The sequence below is a fragment of the Cupressus sempervirens genome, chromosome 5 (assembly GCF_028749045.1).
Source record: "Cupressus sempervirens isolate cs-2001-9-10 chromosome 5, ASM2874904v1, whole genome shotgun sequence".
NCBI classification, from domain to species: Eukaryota; Viridiplantae; Streptophyta; class Pinopsida; order Cupressales; family Cupressaceae; genus Cupressus; species Cupressus sempervirens.
In genome coordinates, this window is record NC_143122.1 from 198,205,545 (window position 1) to 198,227,548 (window position 22,004).

The following is a 22,004-nucleotide window of genomic DNA, read 5'->3' on the forward strand; positions in this document are numbered from 1 at the left end:
ATTTTTATATTTTTCAAGAAGTGAAAATTTTCAGTAGATCCTGATTCACCCTCCCCCCTCTTAGTATCTTATCATTCCAGTCAGACTTCTAATACCGTTAACATGCCAGGCATAAGGCCTACCTATTTGTAGCTATAAACATCAAAAATACAATCAAAAATCTTAGAAGTTTTGGCTTATAGAGACAAATCTTGATGTTTTCCTTTTATTTAACTTCATTCCTTACTTTCCTATTCCTATACCTCAAATACATATAGCCAACAAGACCACAAGTTGACATGTCAGGAAAATTATTAAAAATATAGGTCATGCCCCAAAGGGGAATTGAGTAACCTTACAACTACGAAAAAGATCATCTACGAGGACAAAGATAGGTCTACACAAGATCCAAGAAGAAAACATCAAGGCTACAAAATGCCTTGATACTACAAAAAAATTCACCAAACCCAAACTTGCACATTACTCAAGGTGCTAGGAAAAAAGCATGCCTCAAACAATGAGAAGGATAAATCATGCATACGATGGAATTAGTTTCCACAAGCCTAAGTACTATATCCATGATAGGTCGAAATTAAGGAGAGAATTGCATTGAAAGAGTAAACATGAATAGAAAAGACCATTCCTTAAAAAATAGACATGAACAATTGAAAGGAAATCTTTTTGGTTGATGCAAGTTTTCCAAAGTAACCAAGATGCTCCTAAATCATATGTTTTCTTATGTATTTTCAAATATTAGTTGGAGTTTAACAGTGTTACAACTTCGAAGGTATAAGATCCTCCCTATTCTATATTTGTAGTTATGGTGAAATTAACTCCTCACCCTATTTTGCATGTTGGTCTAAAATTGTGTGATTTTCAGTTAAAGATAAATATATTATAATTTGAGTTTTTTCTTAATTTTTTTGGTGATCCCTATGTTAAAAATCATTCATTGGATTTAATACTTTGGTATCTACAATATCAATTGAGTCAAATATGGTGAAACCCTTTATGTAGGCATTTATGGTAATCCATTGCATGTCAAAGATATATGTTGAGTGAGACTATACTATACATTAGAGAAGAGGGCATAATTTGTAAGGTGATAGTATGAAGGAATCATATAGAAAATATTTTGGTAAATTTGCAGGTTATTTGACCATATGAGCATGTGGAGGAGTTTGATCATATAGAGGTATTAACATGAAGACATCACCATATAAGCATAGCTTGGTATAGTATGAAGACTTTCATGTGGGCTGCATGAAGACATTACTATGCAAGAGAGAGGGTGTACATATGGGACCATATGGGAGAGATTCATATATGTGAGATTGGTTCTAGGAATGAGCTGCATAGATAGGGAAAGAAAGAAATCATATGATAGTACCTACCTTGACCATAGGAAATCATTCTTGCTATGCTTAGAGCTTAGGGATTTGGGCCAATTTTTCTCCAGTCTATGGAGATGATTTTTGATGATGCTTCTTCTTGCATGTTGGAATAATCAAATGGGAAGAATACTTCTAAGACGGGGGGGGGGGGGGGGGTGGTGGTGAATAAGAAGTAATACATTTTATCCATTAAAACTTTTAACTGAAAATAAATTGCATGCATGTAAACATATCAAATAAGCATGAAGTAAACACATGCATCACAACACATAACACCAAAATTTGGTAACCCGGAAACCCTTCAAAATGAGAAGGTAAAACTAGGGTGGGGATGATACCCACAAAATCACTGCAACAATAATGTTTGACCAATTCTAATGATCTGCCCTGTTAAAGGCTTTACACTGTATCAATAGTTACCTATTTAAAGGATTTACAAACACTTTACATGAAGTATCACCTTGTTAAAGGATTTTATCACCTCTTCAAAAGATCTACAACCTAGCTGTTAAGATAACCTATCAACATAGGATTTTCCTTCTAATACAATTGCTAGAGAGTATTAGACTAAATAAACCTGATAGCTCACAATCCTTGATTGTTGAATTTAGGCACTTGATCTACTCATTCTGATCTTGATCCTCTGAGATCTAATATCTATTTGATTCCCTTGCTCTATTCTGATCAACTGGATACTGCAATGTTGTTCTATTCCTCTAAGTCTTTCACACATCCCACTGAATTTCACTATAGTTTACCCTTATATTGCTCTCTTCCATACGTACAATGGGGTTTTGTCCTCCTTTTAAATATTTTGAAGACTTGGGGTTAAGTATGGATCTATGATCCATATTGAATCTTTAATTCCTGCTCACTCCTTGCACTTTTATTATTGGTTGCATGCCTTCTCCATTTTTCTTATTGGCCGCATGCAAATTGCATAGGAAAAATAAAAGATTTGTTCTTATCTTTAATATCCTTTGAGATCCTTCCATGTCGGCTCAAAAAATGGTTTACATCTAAGTTTTTGAAGGCACAGATTTATATGTTGATTATGTGTTACTCGACACATATTGGATTACTAGTGCTCAATACATATATGATTCTGCTTTGCTCGACACCTATTGCATTCTATCTTTCTCGGCACATGTATGCTTCTAGCTTCGTCGACACATGTTACATTGTAACTTGCTTGGCATCAACTGTGACTCGAAACCTATATATCACTTGGCTCATATGGTTCACTCAGCACCTGAAGTCACTCGACACTTGATCTTCACTCGACACCTAAAGTAATTCTGGCTTGGCACATACTGTAGCTTGGCATATATAGTGTACTCGACTTCTATATGAAAAATGGTTAAGTGTGTTTGCACTCAGTTATCAAAACCAATTTGATACCAACAATCTCTCCCTTTGACATGAGTGTCAAAAACACTTAACTAAGAATTATACTTGGTCTTATGAGTACATTATCCAATCTGTTCAGCATATGTACAAAGTTTCAAAAACATGTTCAAAATTTTGTAAAGAAGAATATACCTCAAAATTCTTATAACTCCCCCTGAGCTAATTGTGCGATTGCATTCCTGTAACCAAAATTCTTGTGCTAATGTATCTGATACTCTTTGCCTTTTCCCTATTTCTATACTCTGTTACCTTCCATATGATTCCCAAAACATTGTATCTCCCCCAGACTATGTCTTATCTCTTATCTCCCCTTTTTGGCTATCTACAATCTTTCCCCTTTATTCTCCAAAAGAATGAATGAAAGAATGTAATCACTAAAATATTTAGTATTCTCCCCCTTTGTTATATCTCCCTTATTATATCTCCCCCTTTATTTTATTTCTCCCCCTTTTTGACACTTATGTCAAAGGGTGCTAAGGAGTAATACCATATTTCGCCAAAAATGTACTATTGACCTCCATTATCATCTTAAGAGTTGCATCCCAATTCTCCAAAGAAATTTCTAGTGCCTTATGCTGGATGGAAGTCTCTACAACAAGATTTACAAGTCCATTTAATGTAGAAAGATTAGGATCTTTCTTTAAAATAGTTTTAGCGTAGACTTACTTTTTATGGAGTACTTCCAAATGTGGGGTTACGGAAGATTGAATCTACATTAATTTGGCCTTTATATTGGACTCTTCACTTCTGAGTATAGCTTACTCCTTTTGGGTGTGAAGTGATTGGGAAAAATGCTTCTCACTCTAAGCTAGGTCTTTTGGTAGTTTCATGCTAGAAATCTTTAGATTTGTCTCCAAGTTCAGTATTCTTTGGCCTGTCTCTTGTGTGAAGTACAATGAGAAGATATTCTCAAGTATAGTTTTGACCTTTTCAATCTTGTTGGCCAATCCAACTTGTTGAAGTGCTATGCAATTGGATATTTTCTTGTTTAATTTTCCTTGAAACTTCCTCTCAGACCATTCCATGAGTTTCACATTTGTTTCCTAGTCTTCACTAGTCACCTAGTCAACAATATCTGACAATTATTCCATTATAGGCTTTGTCTCATCTAGTGACTGCAAGCTGAAGGCATCCATAAACATGTCCTTAATCTCATGCAATGCTTGCTTATGTTTATACTTCTTCTTGAGTATTTCTTGCCTCTTTCTCCTATTTAATGCATCCTGCATCTCTGTGATCTGCTCAATGTTGATCGTCTTGGAGTCATAGGTAGGTATGATAATTTCTTCATCTAACTTAGGGTCTCCATAGTGAAGTACCCTAGTCACTTTGGTTGAGCTCGAGCTTGGTGTAGATATTTGCAATGGCATTTCATCAGTGCTTAACTTTTGAAGATTTTTTGTAGGAGTGCCTATTTTTGGTAATTCTACCAATGTTTGTATTGCTGCCTACTCCTCTTCTTTTGATTTATCCTCCTTTTCCTCATATGTTCTCCCTTGATCAATAACAATAATTTGAGGCATACTTGTTGATTGTACTATAGGATCAAATGTAGCAATCTATCCTGTTTTCTCTTTTGATGTATCTTTATTTACTCCTCCTCTTGGCTTTTGCTGCATGGCATCACCTATCCCAGATGTGTCTATTGTTGAAAATGGTGGTAGAAGAATTAAAATTTGAGAACTAGTAGCTATAGAGATGTTAGAAGGTGGTTCTTGTGGTTTCACCTTGTCTCTAATTGGTTCTGCTATAGCCTTTTTCAACTCATCCACACTCACCAATATATGATTTATGCATAATTGTGCTTGTAGAGTTGATTGGTGAAGGATCTTCTTGAGATCCTCTATAGTCAGTGGATTGTTGTTCTGACATGATTTTTCAGTAACATCATTCATAGTTATAGTTTCTAAAAATGTGATGGTTACGTGAGGAGGGCTAGGAGGTGGCAATTATGTGTCTTACACACTCTGGTCTTGTTGCTTCTCTTGCTCAACTATTGCCATTTGATCTTCTTTTTGTGTCTACTCCTCCTCACCTTTTTCTTTTTCCTCTTCATCTTTCTTCTCTTCTTCTCCTTTTCTTGTTTCCTCTACTTCTATTTTGTCTTCTTTCTCCTTCTCACTTGCCTTTGCCTTATTTACTTCTGCATCCTCCTCTTCTCCTTTTTCATCATTGTCATCAGTCAATTTGTATATTGACTTCCACAATTTTGTGGACTTGTTGACAACTTCTTCAATTTTGTTATGTAGGATGCTAAAGGCTCTATGATTTAGTGCAAATTTGCCACCATGTTTCTTGTTAGCCTTAGTTATTTGATCTCTATTCAAATTAAGCATCACTTATGCCAGTGTTGATTCTCTTATTTCCTTCCCCATTTTAAAACAATAATGCCATTTATTTTCAATAATCTCATATAACTCCCGAAGCATAGTATTGTCTAACTCAAGAGGTGTATTCTTAAATTCTACCATCATGGCACACATTGACTCTTCTATCTTGTTTTGATCCTCTCTACTTAATTTCTTGAAATCAACATTTTTCAAACCAAAAAAATCTGCATTCTTCCTAACATTATCACATATTTTATCAATGTTAGACTTAGGAACATTGCTTACCACTCTGAATTGGCTGATGTCTTCTGATTCTATCCTTTCTTCATCATTAGATTCTGGTTGTGCTACATATTTCCTCCTTTGCTTCTTCTGCACTGGACCAGTCTCCTCAATAGCCTTTTTCTTCTCTTTCACTTGTTCCTTGGCCTTTTGAGTAGAGGCCCTTGTGGTAGCTCTGGTTACTAGTGTTGGCTTGGCTTGAGTTGTTTCTATAGCCTTCTTTGCTTTAGGCTAGGCCAGAGGCTAAGTTTTAGCCTTTCTTTTTCTTAGACTCAGCTTGTGTTGGTGCTTCCTCAGCTTCTTCTTCCTCTGCACCTTCCTCCTTATCTTCACCTAAGCCTTGAGTTAATTCCATTGGGCCTTGCCCCTGTTCATCTTCTTCTTCATCATCTTCTTTCTCATCTACATCCTTTGCACATGCTGCCCCTTCAATTTCTACACCAAATTTCTTCTTTATTTTCTTCACCAGTTTATCTTTCCTCTTAATTATAGAGGTTGTCTTCAAATTTGTTTCAACTTTAGACTTTACAACATCATATGTGCCAAAAGGTTTGGCAGTCTTGTCTATTTCTTCTGCAAGCAATGCAGTCATTGTGCTGATGCTTCATCCACATCTAGTTCATAGCCCAATGACCTTAGCCATCTCACCCTTGGAATTTCTGCTTAGATTTAGGTGTAATCAATATCAACTAAGAAGTAGATGTCATTGACATGTTATTCCACTAGGGAAACTGGTATTCTCAATCTTTGTTTCATGGATTTCTTAAAATCCTCAAAGTAGCTTGTCATTTGTGCTTCAAAGTTGTCACCCATTTGTTCAATATACTCATTGATTTGAGTAATTGTAGATTTGTTTGAATTCTAGTTCACTTTCCCAATTGAAGGAAATTCTTCCAAAACATAGAAAAATATGCAAACAAGGAATGATCTAAACTTACATTGAACACCTTTGAATCTTCTTATTACCCCAAGATTCTCCATGATTTTCCACAACATCAATTTTGATAGATCATATGTATGATCTTTCTTGACAAGTTTATATGCCACATCCACAACAATACATGGTACATTATTTAGTCTACTGGATTGATAGAACTTGTGAGAAATGATTCTCAAAACAAAGTCCAGAAGGGGATCTATGATTGTGTCAATGGTCATCCCCCTTTTATTGCATTTAGCCTCGATGTTCTTTTCAATGGCTTCTTTAGAATCACTATGGAGGGTCTTGGGCCGATCTAGGGTTGGAAAGCTTGTAACCCTATGCACCTTCCTCTTCATTATTTTACCTGGTCCTCCTTCCAACCAAAAACATTCATTGTGTATTCTGTTGAGAACAATCCTAATCCATTCAATTTTAAAACCTGTGGGGTAAACTAGGGCATGAGTTAAACCCTTTTTCTCAACTATTTGAAATTCATCCTTCAATATTTTTTTATCACACAATTTATCATATGCTTGAAAATTTTCCAAGTCTCCTACTGCACCTATCTTGCAATTGTAACACTTCCTGACATCCTATACCATGACAACTTTGGGTGGAATAATGGAGAGTGCACCAACAGGGTTGTTTTTATAGGCAACTTCCAGGATTGGCCTAAACTCGAGTTGTTTGACCTCATTACTAACTAACTAGACCTCGTGACCTTCCTTATCCTTAGGTTTTTGGAATTGGAAGCCATTTTTTTGATCTAGGGTTTTAAAAGATTTAAACTTTAACACTGTGTGACTCGACACTTGAAGAATACCTTAGATCGACAAAATTTGTACTTGATTACTATTGAAATTTGTGCAAATTGCTTCAATGCTACTCTTTGATCTCTTTTGTGCTCTTCTCATCTTTTCTTTGCATTTGAATGGTGTGAAATGATCAAAAATTATCGTTATACCTTTCAAAACCCAGCATTAAATGCTTAGTGCATACAACTGTACACTTGGCTCTTGAAGGTTTCAACATGACTCGACTTCCATTGGTTTTCCATTACTCAACACTAACTAGATTTCCACTTCACTCGGCTTCCATTGACATTTACTCAGCATCTGAGGACAATTCGGCAACACTTGCTAAAATTTGAAGTTTTGACTTTTCATCTTGATTCATGTTGTTTTCTTCTTTGCAGTGATTGTTTATCTTGGGATTGATGTATGATATAACTATGTATATTAGTCTCATACACCTATTCTTCCTTAGTTGGATGAGGTGTGACCACTTGACCTCTTGGGTAAAGTGATCCCTTCATTGGATGTGCTTGCTCCATCCCTTCTCTTCCATATCTTATTCATTTCTCCTTTGATGTGTTCAACATCTACCTTCTCTTGTCCTTTGTTGACTTCTAACTTGGGTACTTTTGACTTTGTTGGGCAATTCTTGCTGATATGACCAGTCTTCAAGCAACCGAAACATGTGGTTTGACTTAACCATTTGTTGTAGTTTCCTCTAAAATGTGTCCTTATGCAATTTTCAGGAATGTGTCCATATTCCTAACAATAGTGACAGCTATACTTGGTGTTATAGTCCCAATTGTAGTGATGAGGTCATGGTTACCTTCTCTTGTTTCCTAATTTGATGTCCACATAGTCTTTGACTTGCATTCAAAAGCTCTATGTCCATACTTCTTGCAATTATAGCAGTGACCATCAAATCTTGGTGTCCTAATAATCCTAGTCCTGCATTCATGTGCTTGATGTCCTTGCTTTTTGTAGTTATGATAGTAGGTTACATTCTTAGGCTTATCATGTTGATTGTTCTTCTTACTCCTACATACATTAGCAATGTTTCCCTTTTTACCATAGAAATGACAAGTAGGTTTAGTGTTCTTACCTTTGTTATTCCTTTCTTCTACAGTCTTGGGTGATTCTCCTTGTTTAGTGCTAATGTAACCAAGTCCTGAAGTATCATTACTGGCTCTTGGTGATTTCAATAGCTACTCAAAGTACTTGATTGCCTCATTGGGTTTGTTGAGAATTTTCGCAACTTCCTTCTCTCTTTTTAGGTCATTTTGTAATTGTTCATTTTGTATCTTTAGTATAGAGATCTCAATGTCTTTCATATTTAGCTTATGATGTGCATTCATCATTTGACTTAAGGTGTCTAGCTGCATGTTTGAGATTCTTTCAAACTCAATTATCTTTTCCTCCAGTCTATTGGTAAGATTTCTCTTGTCATCTTCTAGCATAACCTTGTCTTCAATGGCTCTTTTCTTCTGTTTAGTTACTTCACAAAGCATTATGGCTTGTGATTCTTGTTCAAGCTTGAGTATTCTGATTTCTTCTACTTGAGCTCTATTTTTCTCCATCAACTTTGCTATTGCTACATCAAACTCCTTGGAATATCCATTAGCAAACACTTTTGTGGTATCAATCTCCTTGTAGTGTATGTCATTTTCAGCTATGGCTATATCCTTCCTTCTTTTAAAGGATTTTCTCAATTCTTCTCTAGCTTCCTCTGAAATGTCCCTTTTCTGATTTTACATGGTATTTCTAGCCTCAAATCAGATCTTTAAAATCAAACAACCAATATTACAAAAATATGCCAATTTCCCAATAAAACCCAAATCGGGTATGTCCAAATTAGTGCCAAAAAACTTCACAACTTCACAAATTACTAATAAATCTGAGAATGGACATTTTTACAGAAATTTCAGCAGCATAAAAGCCTACAAAATGACATTTCCAGATTTGTATAGCCTTTACACAACATCTCACAAATGTAGGACAAAACTATGCTCAATCGGGCTCCCGAAATTAACACACAATGCCCGAAAACACCACAAAAATACTCATAAACTATCTCAGAAGTTTAATCATGACCCAATACATATATTTAGCTCTATTTTAACATTTTAAAGTTTGAAATACAACAGCAACCCAAACTGATATGAAACACTCAACTGAAAACACCAAACTCAAACCAAAAACAATCCTGAAAACCCACAAATTGGCACTATTCAACACAAAGGCAAACTCTGCCTGAGCATGCACATGGAATGGCTTCAAAATCTCGTCCTTAGCCTTCCTGGAAACTTGCAAACTCCCGTTCTTGGGTCTCCTTCTCCACAAGTTTGGCAGCCTCTTTTTGGAGCCTGCCTGCCTTAGCAAAGTTTATTTATTTTTTAATTATTTGAATAGGGGACATGACAAATCCTCCCCTCCCAAATATTGCTTTTCCTCAAGCAATGAAGGTTGGAATTCTCAAGAATATGTGTTCCTTCCCAAGTTGCATCCTCTAGTGGTAATCCTTTCCATTTGACCAAATGCTCTATGACGCTCATATTTCTCAACCTTTTCTCTCTTGTATCCAAAATCTCTTCTGGTATCAAAACTAATTTCCCTTCATCATCAAGAGGTGGTAATTCTGTAGATACTATGGTTTGCTGGCCTATAACCTTATTTAAGCAAGATACATGAAAAATATTATGTATTTTGTTGTTTGGTGGGAGCTCCAATTCATAAGCTACCTCTCCTACCTTCTTGATGATTTTACAAGGCCCATAGAACCTTGGCTTGAGTTTCTCTGCCCCACTCCTCTTCAAGGTGCTTTGCTTATATGGCTGAAACCTAATAAATACCAAATCTCCCACCTCAAAAGATCTTTCAATCCTTTTCCTGTCAGCAGATATCTTTTGTTGATTCTGTGCATGTTGTAGATATCTCAATATGACTTCTTTCCCATTGGAATGAAATTTAAACTCCATAGTTTGATGGTTCATGTAATAGCCTCCGATAGAGTGCAACCATTGAACACCCAATACAAGATCTGTCTCCCCAATACCAACCACATAGAAGTCATCACATAACTCATAATCTCCTAAGGTCATCTTGAGTTGTTTCACCACCCGTGTGCAAGGCATAGTGAATCCATCAGCTACAGTAACATTGAATCCCTCAAAATCTTCTGCTTTAAGCCCTCTTTTCATGACAAATCCCTCATCAATAAAATTGTGAGTTGCCCCACTATCAAGAAGAACGGTCAATCTTTGCCCTGCTAGTACACCTCGAATTCGGAAGGGATGGTATCTTGGGACTCCTGATAATGCTGCTAAAGTGCCATCCTTGCTGATTTCTTTTACTTTCTCTTCTTCTACCTCCTCCTTAGTATCATGAAATTCCTCATGCTCATCTGAATCAGATTCTGAAGCAACTTCAATATAGTGCACTTGACCTTTCCCCAAACATCTGTGTCTTGGAACCCATGGTTTTCTACAAGTAAAACAAAGCTTTTTCCTTCGTAATTCACTCCTAGTCTCTTCATCTACCTTCTTTTTTGCCACATTTGTCACATCTTTTGGTGGTAGTGTTGGGAAAGTCTTTTTCTGAAAATTTCCCTTATGTTGCCAAAGATTTGGGGTTTTTTTATTAGTGATTGATTTCATAGGCATGCAAGTTTCAAGTTACAAGCTTCTTTTGATAGCTTCTTGTAAGGTTGAGGATGAGAAAGCCTTAACCAAACCCTTAAAAAAATCTTCTAAACCATCAAGAAAAAGATAAACGATCCTCTTTTCACTCATATCAGGTACCATAACAGCCACTTTTTGAAATTCTTCTATATACTCATTAACTGATTTGGTTTGCTTCAACTTTGACAATTATTTAAAGTACTCTTCATCATCCTTGAGGTCAAATCTATCTATCACTCTTTGAATGAAATCTTCAAATGTAGTTACCTGATCATGACCTTGAGTAGTCATTCCATGATACCACCAATCATAGGCTACATCTTCCAAGTGTAGACTTGCAAATTGAACAGCATCACTCTCTTTCATGGGGTTAAGTGTGAAGAAAGTTTGTAATTTTTGTAGCCATGCTCTAGCTGAAATTTTATTTGTTCCATCAAAAGTAGGTGCTGTAAACTTGCTTATTTTATTTTTGAGCTCTCTTCCACTTGTGTCATGCTCCCTCCTGTTCTCTTTCTTGGGCATCAAAGTGTTCATTATATCCACATATTCTCTAAAAGGAACTGAACTACGAAAGTCATCATCTAAGCCATTATAAGTAGCTCTTAATGTAATCAAGTTACATGTAACCTCTTCCACTAGATTAATGGTTGGATTTGGTACTGGTGGCTCATCTACAGGAAAGAAAATAGTTTTGGTTGATTTAGATGGTGTGGATCTCCCATTTCTTGGCTCCTCTGAAGTGCTCCCTTTCTCATTAATAGATGCAACTCCTTGTAATTTTTCTGTCAATATTCGCAAAGCCTCTCTAGTTTCTGCCAAACCATCCACTGTTTGCTTTTGAGTATTTTGGATGTCTTGGAAGAATTTATTTGCCATCTCATCTGGATCAGCCATACTTTTTTCTTCCTTGGATTTTGTACTTTTGCTTTCAACTGGGGGTTTGATCAAAATTTCTTTATTCTTTTCTCGCTGCAAATATCTTTTTTCTCTTTCACTTAGTTGCATGCGATCATAAATTTTGACATGCAACTAATTAGAAGCAACATGCAACCATAAAATATGACATGCAAGATCTGGGTAGTTGTCAAAACTGACATGCAAGATCTGGGTAGTTATTAAAACTGACATGCAACTTCTACAAACCCTCAGGCTGGCAAGATCATGGCTCTGATACCACTGAAATTTCCCTTTTCTAATTTTACATGGTATTTTTAGCCTCAAATCAGATCTTTAAAATAAAACAACCAATATTACAAAGATATGCCAATTTCCCAATAAAACCCAAATCGGGTATGTCCAAATTAGTGCCAAAAAACTTCACAACTTCACAAATTACTAATAAATCTGAGAATGGACATTTTTACAGAAATTTCAGCAGCATAAAAGCCTACAAAATGACATTTCCAGATTTGTATAGCCTTTACACAACAGCTCACAAATGTAGGACAAAACTATGCTCAATCGGGCTCCCAAAATTAACACACAATGCCCGGAAACACCACAAAAACACTCATAAACTATCTCAGAAGTTTAATCACGACCCAATACATATATTCAACTCTATTTTAACATCTTAAAGTCTGAAATACAGCAGCAACCCAAACTGATATGAAACACTCAACTGAAAACACCAAACTCAAACCAAAAACAACCCCGAAAACCCACAAATCAGCACTATTCAGCACAAAGGAAAACTCTGTATGAGCATGCACATGGAATGGCTTCAAAATCCCATCCTTAGCCTTCCTGGAAACCTGCAAACTCCCGTTCTTGGGTCTCCTTCTCCACAGGTTTGGCAGCCTCTTTTTGGAGCCTGCCTGCCTTAGCAAAGTTTTTTTTTTTTTTTAATTATTTGAATAGGGGACATGACATCCTCCAAGTTGTGTAGAGTACAATGCACATCAATCACCTAATTGTCTATAATCTTCCCAATTTTGAAGACTTCCATCTTCAAATCTTTTCTCTAAGATGTTAGGATTCACCTTGTGAGAAGTCAGCATTGATACCAATTTTTGGAATAATCAAATGGGAAGAATACTTCTGAGGAGGGGGGGGGGTGGTGAATAAGAAATAATACATTTTATCCCTTAGAACTTTTAACTAAAAAAAACTGCATGCATGTAAACATATCAAATAAACATGAAGTAAACACATGCATCACAACACATAACACCAGAATTTGGTAACCTAGAAACCCTCCAAAATGAGAAGGTAAAACTGGGTGCATAACACACTATTGGCTAATAAGAAATCACTGGAATTGTGACATTGTACTCCATGTTATGTCTAACACTAAAAAATGGTCACTTCTAAACTTGTTACAAAACCCCCAAAAATATTGGCACTCTCTTGAATATATTTAGGAGATATTTTTAAAATGGCTAAAAAAATTATGACAACTTCTTTAGCTAAGTGTATTCTTATAGGGAAATCATTTTTTTAGCCTTCATAATTTGACTGTATGTTTCTTGCTAAGTTGCCAGTTTGGATTCAGGTTGGATTGAGCTTGAGGGTCAAATTCAAAATTTACTAGAAAATATTAGGTTTAATGCAAAATCATTTGAGGTGACTTCAAAGTCATTTCGCTTTGGATTTTGTTTTTAATGCTTTTACATTTGTAGTTTGTGTCTCAACTATTTTGATTCATTCAAAATTGTATGAGCATTTAACCCAATATTAACATCTAGCATGTCTAATAAGGATTTGTAGCTAAGCATCACCTAATGATTTACCAATTTTATCTATTTCCATTCAACAAGAGTATATTTAAACAAAAGTTAAGGGTGATCAATTTATGTGAAACAATAATACATGTTAGTATATAATTATTTTAAACTAATGACATACAAAAAAAAAAAATTCCCCCTCTATATTCGAGTTAATTTCTATTCATTGTTCTTCAAAAAATCAGCCTTGGTTTCCTACGTAATTTCTCTTACATACATGTTCTAATTGCATTTACGGGTAAGTGCACCAAGTTGTGGTGCCAAAAAGATGACACCTTTTTTTTTCATTCTAGTTTTGCAAAGCGCGCATGCACTATGGCATGGGTGTGTCAAGCCATAGCACATACACGCTATAGGGTGTATGCATTAAAGTGCATGCGCACTTTTCAAAAAAAAAAAATTACAAAGCGCGTACACGCTATTTAAAAGTAAATTTAAAAGGCTTTAAATAGTGCACACACTATTTAAAGCTTTACATTCTATCAAGCCTACTATTTTGCTTTGCCTTGGGGATCCAATCCAAAGCTTTGGAGTCTATAAACTAGTCTGAGATGTGTTTTACTGCAAACATACAAAAAATGATTAATTTTTCTCGTGTGCTCTCCTTCCAATTTCCTCGTGGCTGAGCATCGATAAAATTAGGTTACATGACATTTTCGGTCTCTGTGTTAGCTACACAACCATATAATTTATTTTTTATTTGAACTATTTCAAGCCTTTCATCTATAATTTCTTTTGAATGTATGTCCATTTTTTGTCAAAAACCAACATGTACTAATTGGGCTGTAGATTTTAGCTCGTTCATTGAATTTTGCAACAACTTAGTTTTTTAGAAACTAGACTCCATTCTACATACTTTGAAAAAAAGAAGGTTTCATTTTAGATTAGTTTTCAATCATTTCTACGGGGAGCACATAGATATTTCATGTTTTTGGGATATGTCTGATTAAAAAATTCATTTTAAAAAAAAAACACAATATAAAATTACCCAAAAAATCTAGGATAAACTACATAGTGTTAGGTAACTTTTGACTGGAGCAAATAAATATTTTTTTAAAAAAAGTTAAAATTTTAGGAGGGCCACACTTTGTACTATGTTATGTTTTTTTGGAATAAACAGTACCACTTTTTGTGGTCCCCTTTTTTGAGGACCTAAAACTAAACCATTTTGAAAAAACATTAGTAGTTTAGAAAGTAGATTCAAAGGACTATGACTTTTGTTTTTGTCATATCTTAAAATTTTGAGCATAGCTATCTTCAAATTCTTGTTGAAGTTCAAAAATTGTTGATTTCAAGAAAATAGGTGTCCACTTATACCCCCCTTTTGGCACCACAACTTGATGCACTTACCCTTACAAATACACCATTTTCTAATGTGTTGAGATTAATTGAAATGGTACAAGCCACCCTCCCACACTATCACATTTTTATAGATGTTACTTTCATAATTACAACCTATAAACATGCCCCCTTACACCTCATTCTTACTAGTTATATAATTTCCTCTATACTAAAATCCTCTTAACTTACTACCTTATTTACTCACACACAAAAATTCCTATCCCCACAAAAGAAACTCACACCACCTTGGGACCCTCTGCCCTAATCCAATGACAAGACATGTCAACGTACACCAATTAATAATGGTAGTTGTCGCTATTATGAAGAGGACTGCCATTGTTCACTTTAAGGGTCCGTTTGGTTCCTGGAAGATGACATGAATTAGCTTTTTTAAAATTCGGATTTGAAATTTTTTGTGTTTGTTTCAAAATTGGTAAAATAGAATTAGCATACTGGACTTCCAATTTTGCCTCAAAACCAAGTTTTCCAACTTCCTACTAGCAAGTAGGAATTGAAAATTAAAATCTGGTTATGTTTTTTACAGAGTGCAAAAACAACAAATTAGACTACTTTTTGAAATTTGTCTTCAACTCCAAGCTTACACATAAAAATGTGTTTTCACATGCATCTTCTGAGTGAAAGAAATGATTTAAGTAAAATCTCAAAGATTGGAATGAAGATTTGCAAAACCAAGATTTGGCTAAACCAAGATTTGTAGAAATCCCAATTTTTTGGTTTTTTAAATTCCACGAACCAAACAGACCCTTAGGAAAAGCAATAGCTGAGACATTTTCTCTGCCATTTCCCACTGAGGGGGAAGTCGGTGGGTTTCTACCTTTGATGAAAGGGGGAGAATAAATCATTCCAATTCAATGTTATCTCTATAGTTTTGAACCTTGGGTTGTTCCTTGTAGGAAATACGAGCTGGCATTATTCATGGGGATTGAAGAAACGAATAAAGCAACATTGATAGTTTTTTTTATCGTATGTAATTTTTTCTTGAATGGGTTTCTCAATGTAGGCTTAGATATGATTGGAGAACCCTGATCAAACAGACATGTTTTGTAATCAGTCTACTTCCACATTCACTAGGTTGACGGAGACTAGTTTTCATATATATAGGGTTTGTTTCGCAATGGGAATACAAACAGAATAGGCATATGTAAATTCTTAAAATTTTGAATTCTTCATTTGGATGCACCAAATTAGAATTGGAATACGAAGTAAAATAGGAATATGTATTCCAATTTTGGCACAAAAATGAGGTTTTACAATTCCACCCAAATATGTGTTATTGGAATACATATTCCTATTCCACTTTTATTTATTTTAGAAAACATAAATTTTGGGGTCCGCAAATTCCCCATCAAATATTAGCTGAACCAAACAGAGAACAGGAATACATAGCCCCATTTTCTATTCCAGAATAGTTATTCCTATTCCCCTATTCCTATTCCCCCAACCAAACAGGCCCTATAATGAATTCTTAATTCCATGAATAAGAGGCAATAGAAGTTTCTCATAATAAATGTGGAAAGCCAATATTTATATTGGTCACAATTATTTGATATCAAGATGAATTTTGATGCCTTACATTACATCTTCGAGAAAGATGAGAATGAAGAACTAAGATTCATCATAGTCAATTGAATTCATGGCAGGTAGTGGGGAAGTTTAATGTGTTTCCATACATAAATTTACAAATGAGACCATCTGATACACTCTATGGTGACTGAATTGCTTCCATAAAATATAGACCATCTTTAAGAATTTGATTACATGCAAAGCTTGGTTTAGATGTTACATTTTTCTACAAATTCAAATATATATTTTCAAATTTAAATATTATTATTATTATTATTTAAAGTCATTTAAAAATCAGTTTGTTCATATTGATTTTTTTATTTTCATTTTTAAGAGGTAAATACTGTTGATCTAAAGCTATATTTATAAGAGTCACTTTAGTGAGATCTAAACTTTAATGACAAGAAAAACACTAATGCAACTTAGTCATAACACCATGACAATATTAACAACTTAAGACATTGATTAGTTAAGACATATGCTATGTTTTTGTTTTTATTTTATTAGAATTGTTTCAAATTTGAACATATCTTGTTTAAGTGTAGAATTTTAAGCTTATTAAGTCTCAAAGGTGTGATATGGTAATTTTCTATTTGACATTGGTTAAAATTGTAGGCTTGCATGTATAAAAATAAGATTATAGATTGTAGAAATATATTATCATTAAAATTATATGATTAAATTGGTAAATGTGCTAATTAACTAACACTGAATAACTTTTGTTAAAGTGAACACAAGATCTACATAGTGATGCATGGAATGGATTACTTAAATCATGTGGAAGTAGTTATGTTTAAATCTTTAATATAGCTCACTCAATTCAGAATATGAAAGTATACATCAATAATAAGAAATACAAGGGGCTAGGTATTGTTCTAAACATTGTGAAGTCATACATTCAAATTAATTGTGTACTATAAACTATGACATTGTAAATAATGTATTCCCATAGAAAAGGGAATCCCACATTGATGATAATTTAAAATTCTACAAGTAATACTCTTTGGCATGTGACATTGGTCTTATTATGTTTACAAGAAGTCATTAGATGAAGGATTAATAGGTGGAATTGATTAACATGTTTTATGAGGTCAAACTTTTCAATGGGAGCTTAAATGTGAAGGATTCAATTTTGGAGTTGTGTATATTGAATATAGTCCACATAGACATGACTTTGACTCATACTTTGAGCCCATGATTTATTTTAAAATAATTTGTGATTTCCTTCTTCTCCTTGACCTATATATTATCTAAGGCTATGTTCTCAAATTTCTTATTGATTTAGAATGTATACATCATTAAAGGTCAAAGGCCTTGATATTGTATTGTAACTTATTCATTAATACATCAAGTGTACTTCTTTTAGAATTTAGAATTATTTCTAATAATGGTTTTTTCAAAGTATTTACCATGCTACTCATTTTATGAATTTATTTAAACTCTTATATTCTTTCTCATTCTTCATAGGTTATTTATGTGTTAAAAATTTATTCAAATTTACATGAATTGAATTATTTTTATTTTGAATAGTTGGTAATAATATACAATATGCAAATTAGTTGAATATGTTCATCATTCTTAGGATGTACTCTTAAATAATTTATATCTCTTATTTTACCTCCTATTTCAATAGATAAATCATATGATATAATTATGAAATCTATTAATTATATAATAAAAGCTTCAATTAGACATGCCTAAAAATTATAATATTTAATTTTTTTAAAAAATAACTTATTACAAGATCAAGTCAATTTAGAATTAGAAACTTGCAATCTAAATTCTCAAAAGAATAAGATAGTTATGAAGGAAATAATTTAAGGTATAACATAGAGTATATGTGACTACCATGTAAAGAAGATTTTTTTTACCCATTTGAAAAGATACTAGAAGAAAATATCTACTACTATGTCTTAGCACAAAGAAAAATATTAAATATACTAAAATTCAGGATTCTCAAGTTCTAAGATACTTAATGAGAATTAGGAGCAATAAAAATGAGATTTTAAAACTCAATATTGTCCTTCAAATAGATAAATCATGATCACGATTATAGAATATCCAATGTCTTGGTACTATGTACATAGATTCCCTAGAGGTTTGTTGAGAAGATATAAACTATGTCTTAGTTTAATGAAGGATATGCACGAGCACATGTATAGAGAATATAGCATAAAACCTACCACTTATGAGGTAAACCATTAGCTACATCTTCAAAATCCTAGACCTAAAATATTTTGAAGAAAGTGAACACCAAGGAAGGAGACTCAACCTTACATGTTATAGTATACTAAAGTAGATGGATTATATTGAAGCATTGAATCAAAAGATTCAAAAGAAAAGGAATATCATAATTGATCTTTGAAATCACAACTTAAGATATTTGATCAATCAAGATCGTTGAAACCATTGAATTAAAATATTAAAGACTAGAATGAAAATTGTAAATTAAAATTCATTCATACTATTTGATATCTAATTATTCATATCTTTAAGCATCTAAAAAATTTTAAAAATTAAGTTTGAAGTCCAACAACAATTAAAAACTGAAAGATATTTCTTGTAAGATACTTGAGTAATTAAATCCTTCAATTTTCTAACTTAAACTCTAAAAGCTAAACAAGAGTTAAGGTTTTCCTATTAAGAATACTTGTTATATCAAATCATAGAAAATTTTGAAATTTCTATATCTAAGTGAAAGTAGTGTTTATGTAATCAACATGGCAAGGACTAGAATGGTGAAGGGGGTGAAAGTCCTCTAAACCCAATAACACAACTAGGCTTAAAAAGGCAAGTTCATGAAATAAGATTGAATCATGTGCCTTAGCAAGAATTGGGAAAGTAAGAAACTAGGGGTGTAATGCCTCCAAAAATTGGATTAAATGTGAAAGTTTAAAAATCTAAAAATAAAGTAGATTTGTGAGTTTAGGGAAATTGATGGTCAAGTATTCTAGTAAGGAAGATTGAAGACATCTAACAACTTATGAAATATTTACAAACAATACCTTAGTTGTACATGAGATTTCAAAATGGTAATTTATAAAGAACACAAGAATCAAAAACTACCTTCTAGAAAAATAAATTTTTCAAAATATATTTCATCATTATTTCAACATGACACAAATCAATATACACTCAATTTTTAATAATCAAAGTCAACTTCATATCAATAAAATGAAATTTTTTAAAATGATTGAAATGCATTTTATTATTATTTCCACATGACACAAATTTTACCCATTAGATCAAGTTAACAATAATCAAAATTAACTTTATAACAACTGAAATTAAATATACCATTTTCTAAATAACATTTCTAGAACAATATAGACCTATCCTCCTACAAACTGTAGGGTTGATCAAATTTAAAAAAATTGAAAATATCATAGATTTCTCTGAAAATTAGTCGAAAACAAAAAAAAAATTAGAAATCACTACTGAATTTGAAAAATAAAAATTTGACTTTATTTTATCTTTAGTACATTTTACCCAGTACCAAACAATGAATGTAAATTTGTACTTTGCTACAATTTCGGATCTATCTCATTAAGACCATGCACTCAACTACAAATTTCGCAGAAAATGTAATGAAAAGACACGTCAATGTACATCAACCGACAGTTCATGATGGAAGATGGAAAATAGAGAATATGGAGATACCAAGAAATTTCCTCTTCCCAGCTATGAAAGAAACATTTTGTACAGTGCTCGTTCAGACAAAGAAAACTCTCCTTCCTCACATCTTCTCATAACATCCGGTTTAGTCGGACGAGCTTTCTTAGGACCAACATTGTCACTTTACTCTGATATATTAATAAGTTAATTTCATGGCATATCCACAACATAACACAGCAGAGAATGGAAGAGCAACATGAGCTCAAACACTTTCCTGGGTTTCGTTTCCACCCCACAGAGGAGGAATTGGTGGGCTTCTATCTTCGCCACAAAGTGGAGAAGCAGCCATTCAAAGTTAGTGTTATCAAAGAGCTTGATCTCTATGCTTTTGAACCTTGGGATCTTCCTGGTATGAATTGAGGAACTTCGATCCTTTTTTTTTTGGGTTCTTGAATTTGATTGTGTAAGATTTTATTCTATGAATTTAAAAAATCTGATAAAACAATAATTTCATGATGTAGTGTTATTTTTTCCCTAAAAAAATTGTTCAATGCAGGGTTATGTCTGACTGAAGGAGAAAGGCAGTGGTTTTTCTTTGTTAAGCCTCGTGGGCACAATGATGGACGACCCAACAGAATCACTAGTGCAGGCTTCTGGAAGGCCACTGGATCAGATAAACCAGTTTATAATCAGTCTACTTTGACACTCATTGGGTTGAAAAAGACAATGGTTTTCTACAAAGGAAGGTCTCTCAAAGGCCACAGGACAGATTGGATAATGAATGAATACAGACTTCATCCGGTAATAGATACTGTTTTGTTTGACACTTCTACAGAACTTAAGTTTTGGGTTTTATATTAGTATGGATATCCTAAGTATGTTGATTTAAATCAAACTAAAAAATAATAATTTAGAACAAATTGATTTTATTTTACAACTATTTTATAGGCGCGGGCTAATTTTCAGACAAAATGCATCAAAGATAAAAAAAATTCAAATATGATTCCTTTTCAAATTTATGAAAATACAGTGAATTTTTTTCAAAATTTTTGTTGTTTTCAATCACAAAATATACAGATCATGAAGATAAAATGTTGAAATTACAAAAAATTTCAATATATTTTCGTTTTTTTGAAATTTAGTCAATAATACAATTTGTAAGAAAGATAGTAGAGTCTTATTTTATCAAATACATTTGTACCACATATTTTGAAAATATTACTTTTTAAGATATATATAAATGCCCGCCTCGAGATGTAAGATTATTGTTTATGTCTTCATGATTGGTTTGAACATTGCAGAGTGTGAGTGAGAATGGAGGAAGTGTTAGACTGTGTAGGGTGTACAAAAAGGCAATTTCTATGAAGTCTCCTGACAGTGAAGCCACAAGTCAAATTGAGAAAAGAGTTAATAATTGTGATAATGTTTTGAGCCCCGCTGTGATGGAAAATGAGCAGTTGCAGGCGAATTCAGAACGTTCATTTGCATTTTGTAAAGAAAACATATCAACCACCACAGTGGAAACGGGAGTGAGTGAGGACGATTTAAAGTGGTTGTGCTGGGATGGAAGGTCACCTATATTCTGAAATTACTCATTTCCATTTTGTATAGATGTAAATGAGCAATGAGGCTTTTAGGTCTTCCACATGTAAATGAGTATAATGTTGTTTCGTTTTCCAAGTGAAAAATAAAATAATAATTTAACAACTCATCTTCATGTCCACATAAATGGCTCTCTAGAAGTCAGTTTTGTTTTTATTATAAGTATATAACAGTTATGTGTTATAGTGTCACTTTTACAAATACATGAAGAAAGCTTTTTTAAAGGAAAGTATATAAAATGGTGGATACCACATACAGAAGTTAAATAGTTTAACTTTCTAAAATTTTCTTTTTATGTTTACCTTAAGCAACATGGTACATTGATTTACAATGTAATACATTATACCA

At 33.5% G+C, this 22,004-nt stretch overlaps 1 protein-coding gene across 1 annotated transcript; it reads left to right on the forward strand.

Moving 5' to 3' along the window:
• Positions 1–20,210: 20,210 nt before the first annotated feature.
• LOC149555069 (transcription factor JUNGBRUNNEN 1-like) lies at positions 20,211–21,765 on the forward strand. Its single transcript, XM_089833577.1, has 3 exons — positions 20,211–20,463; positions 20,611–20,855; positions 21,356–21,765. Exons 1-3 carry the CDS (start codon positions 20,298–20,300, stop codon positions 21,638–21,640), a joined length of 696 nt encoding a protein of 231 aa, XP_089689703.1. The 5' UTR covers positions 20,211–20,297; the 3' UTR covers positions 21,641–21,765.
• The last annotated feature ends 239 nt before the right edge of the window (positions 21,766–22,004 follow it).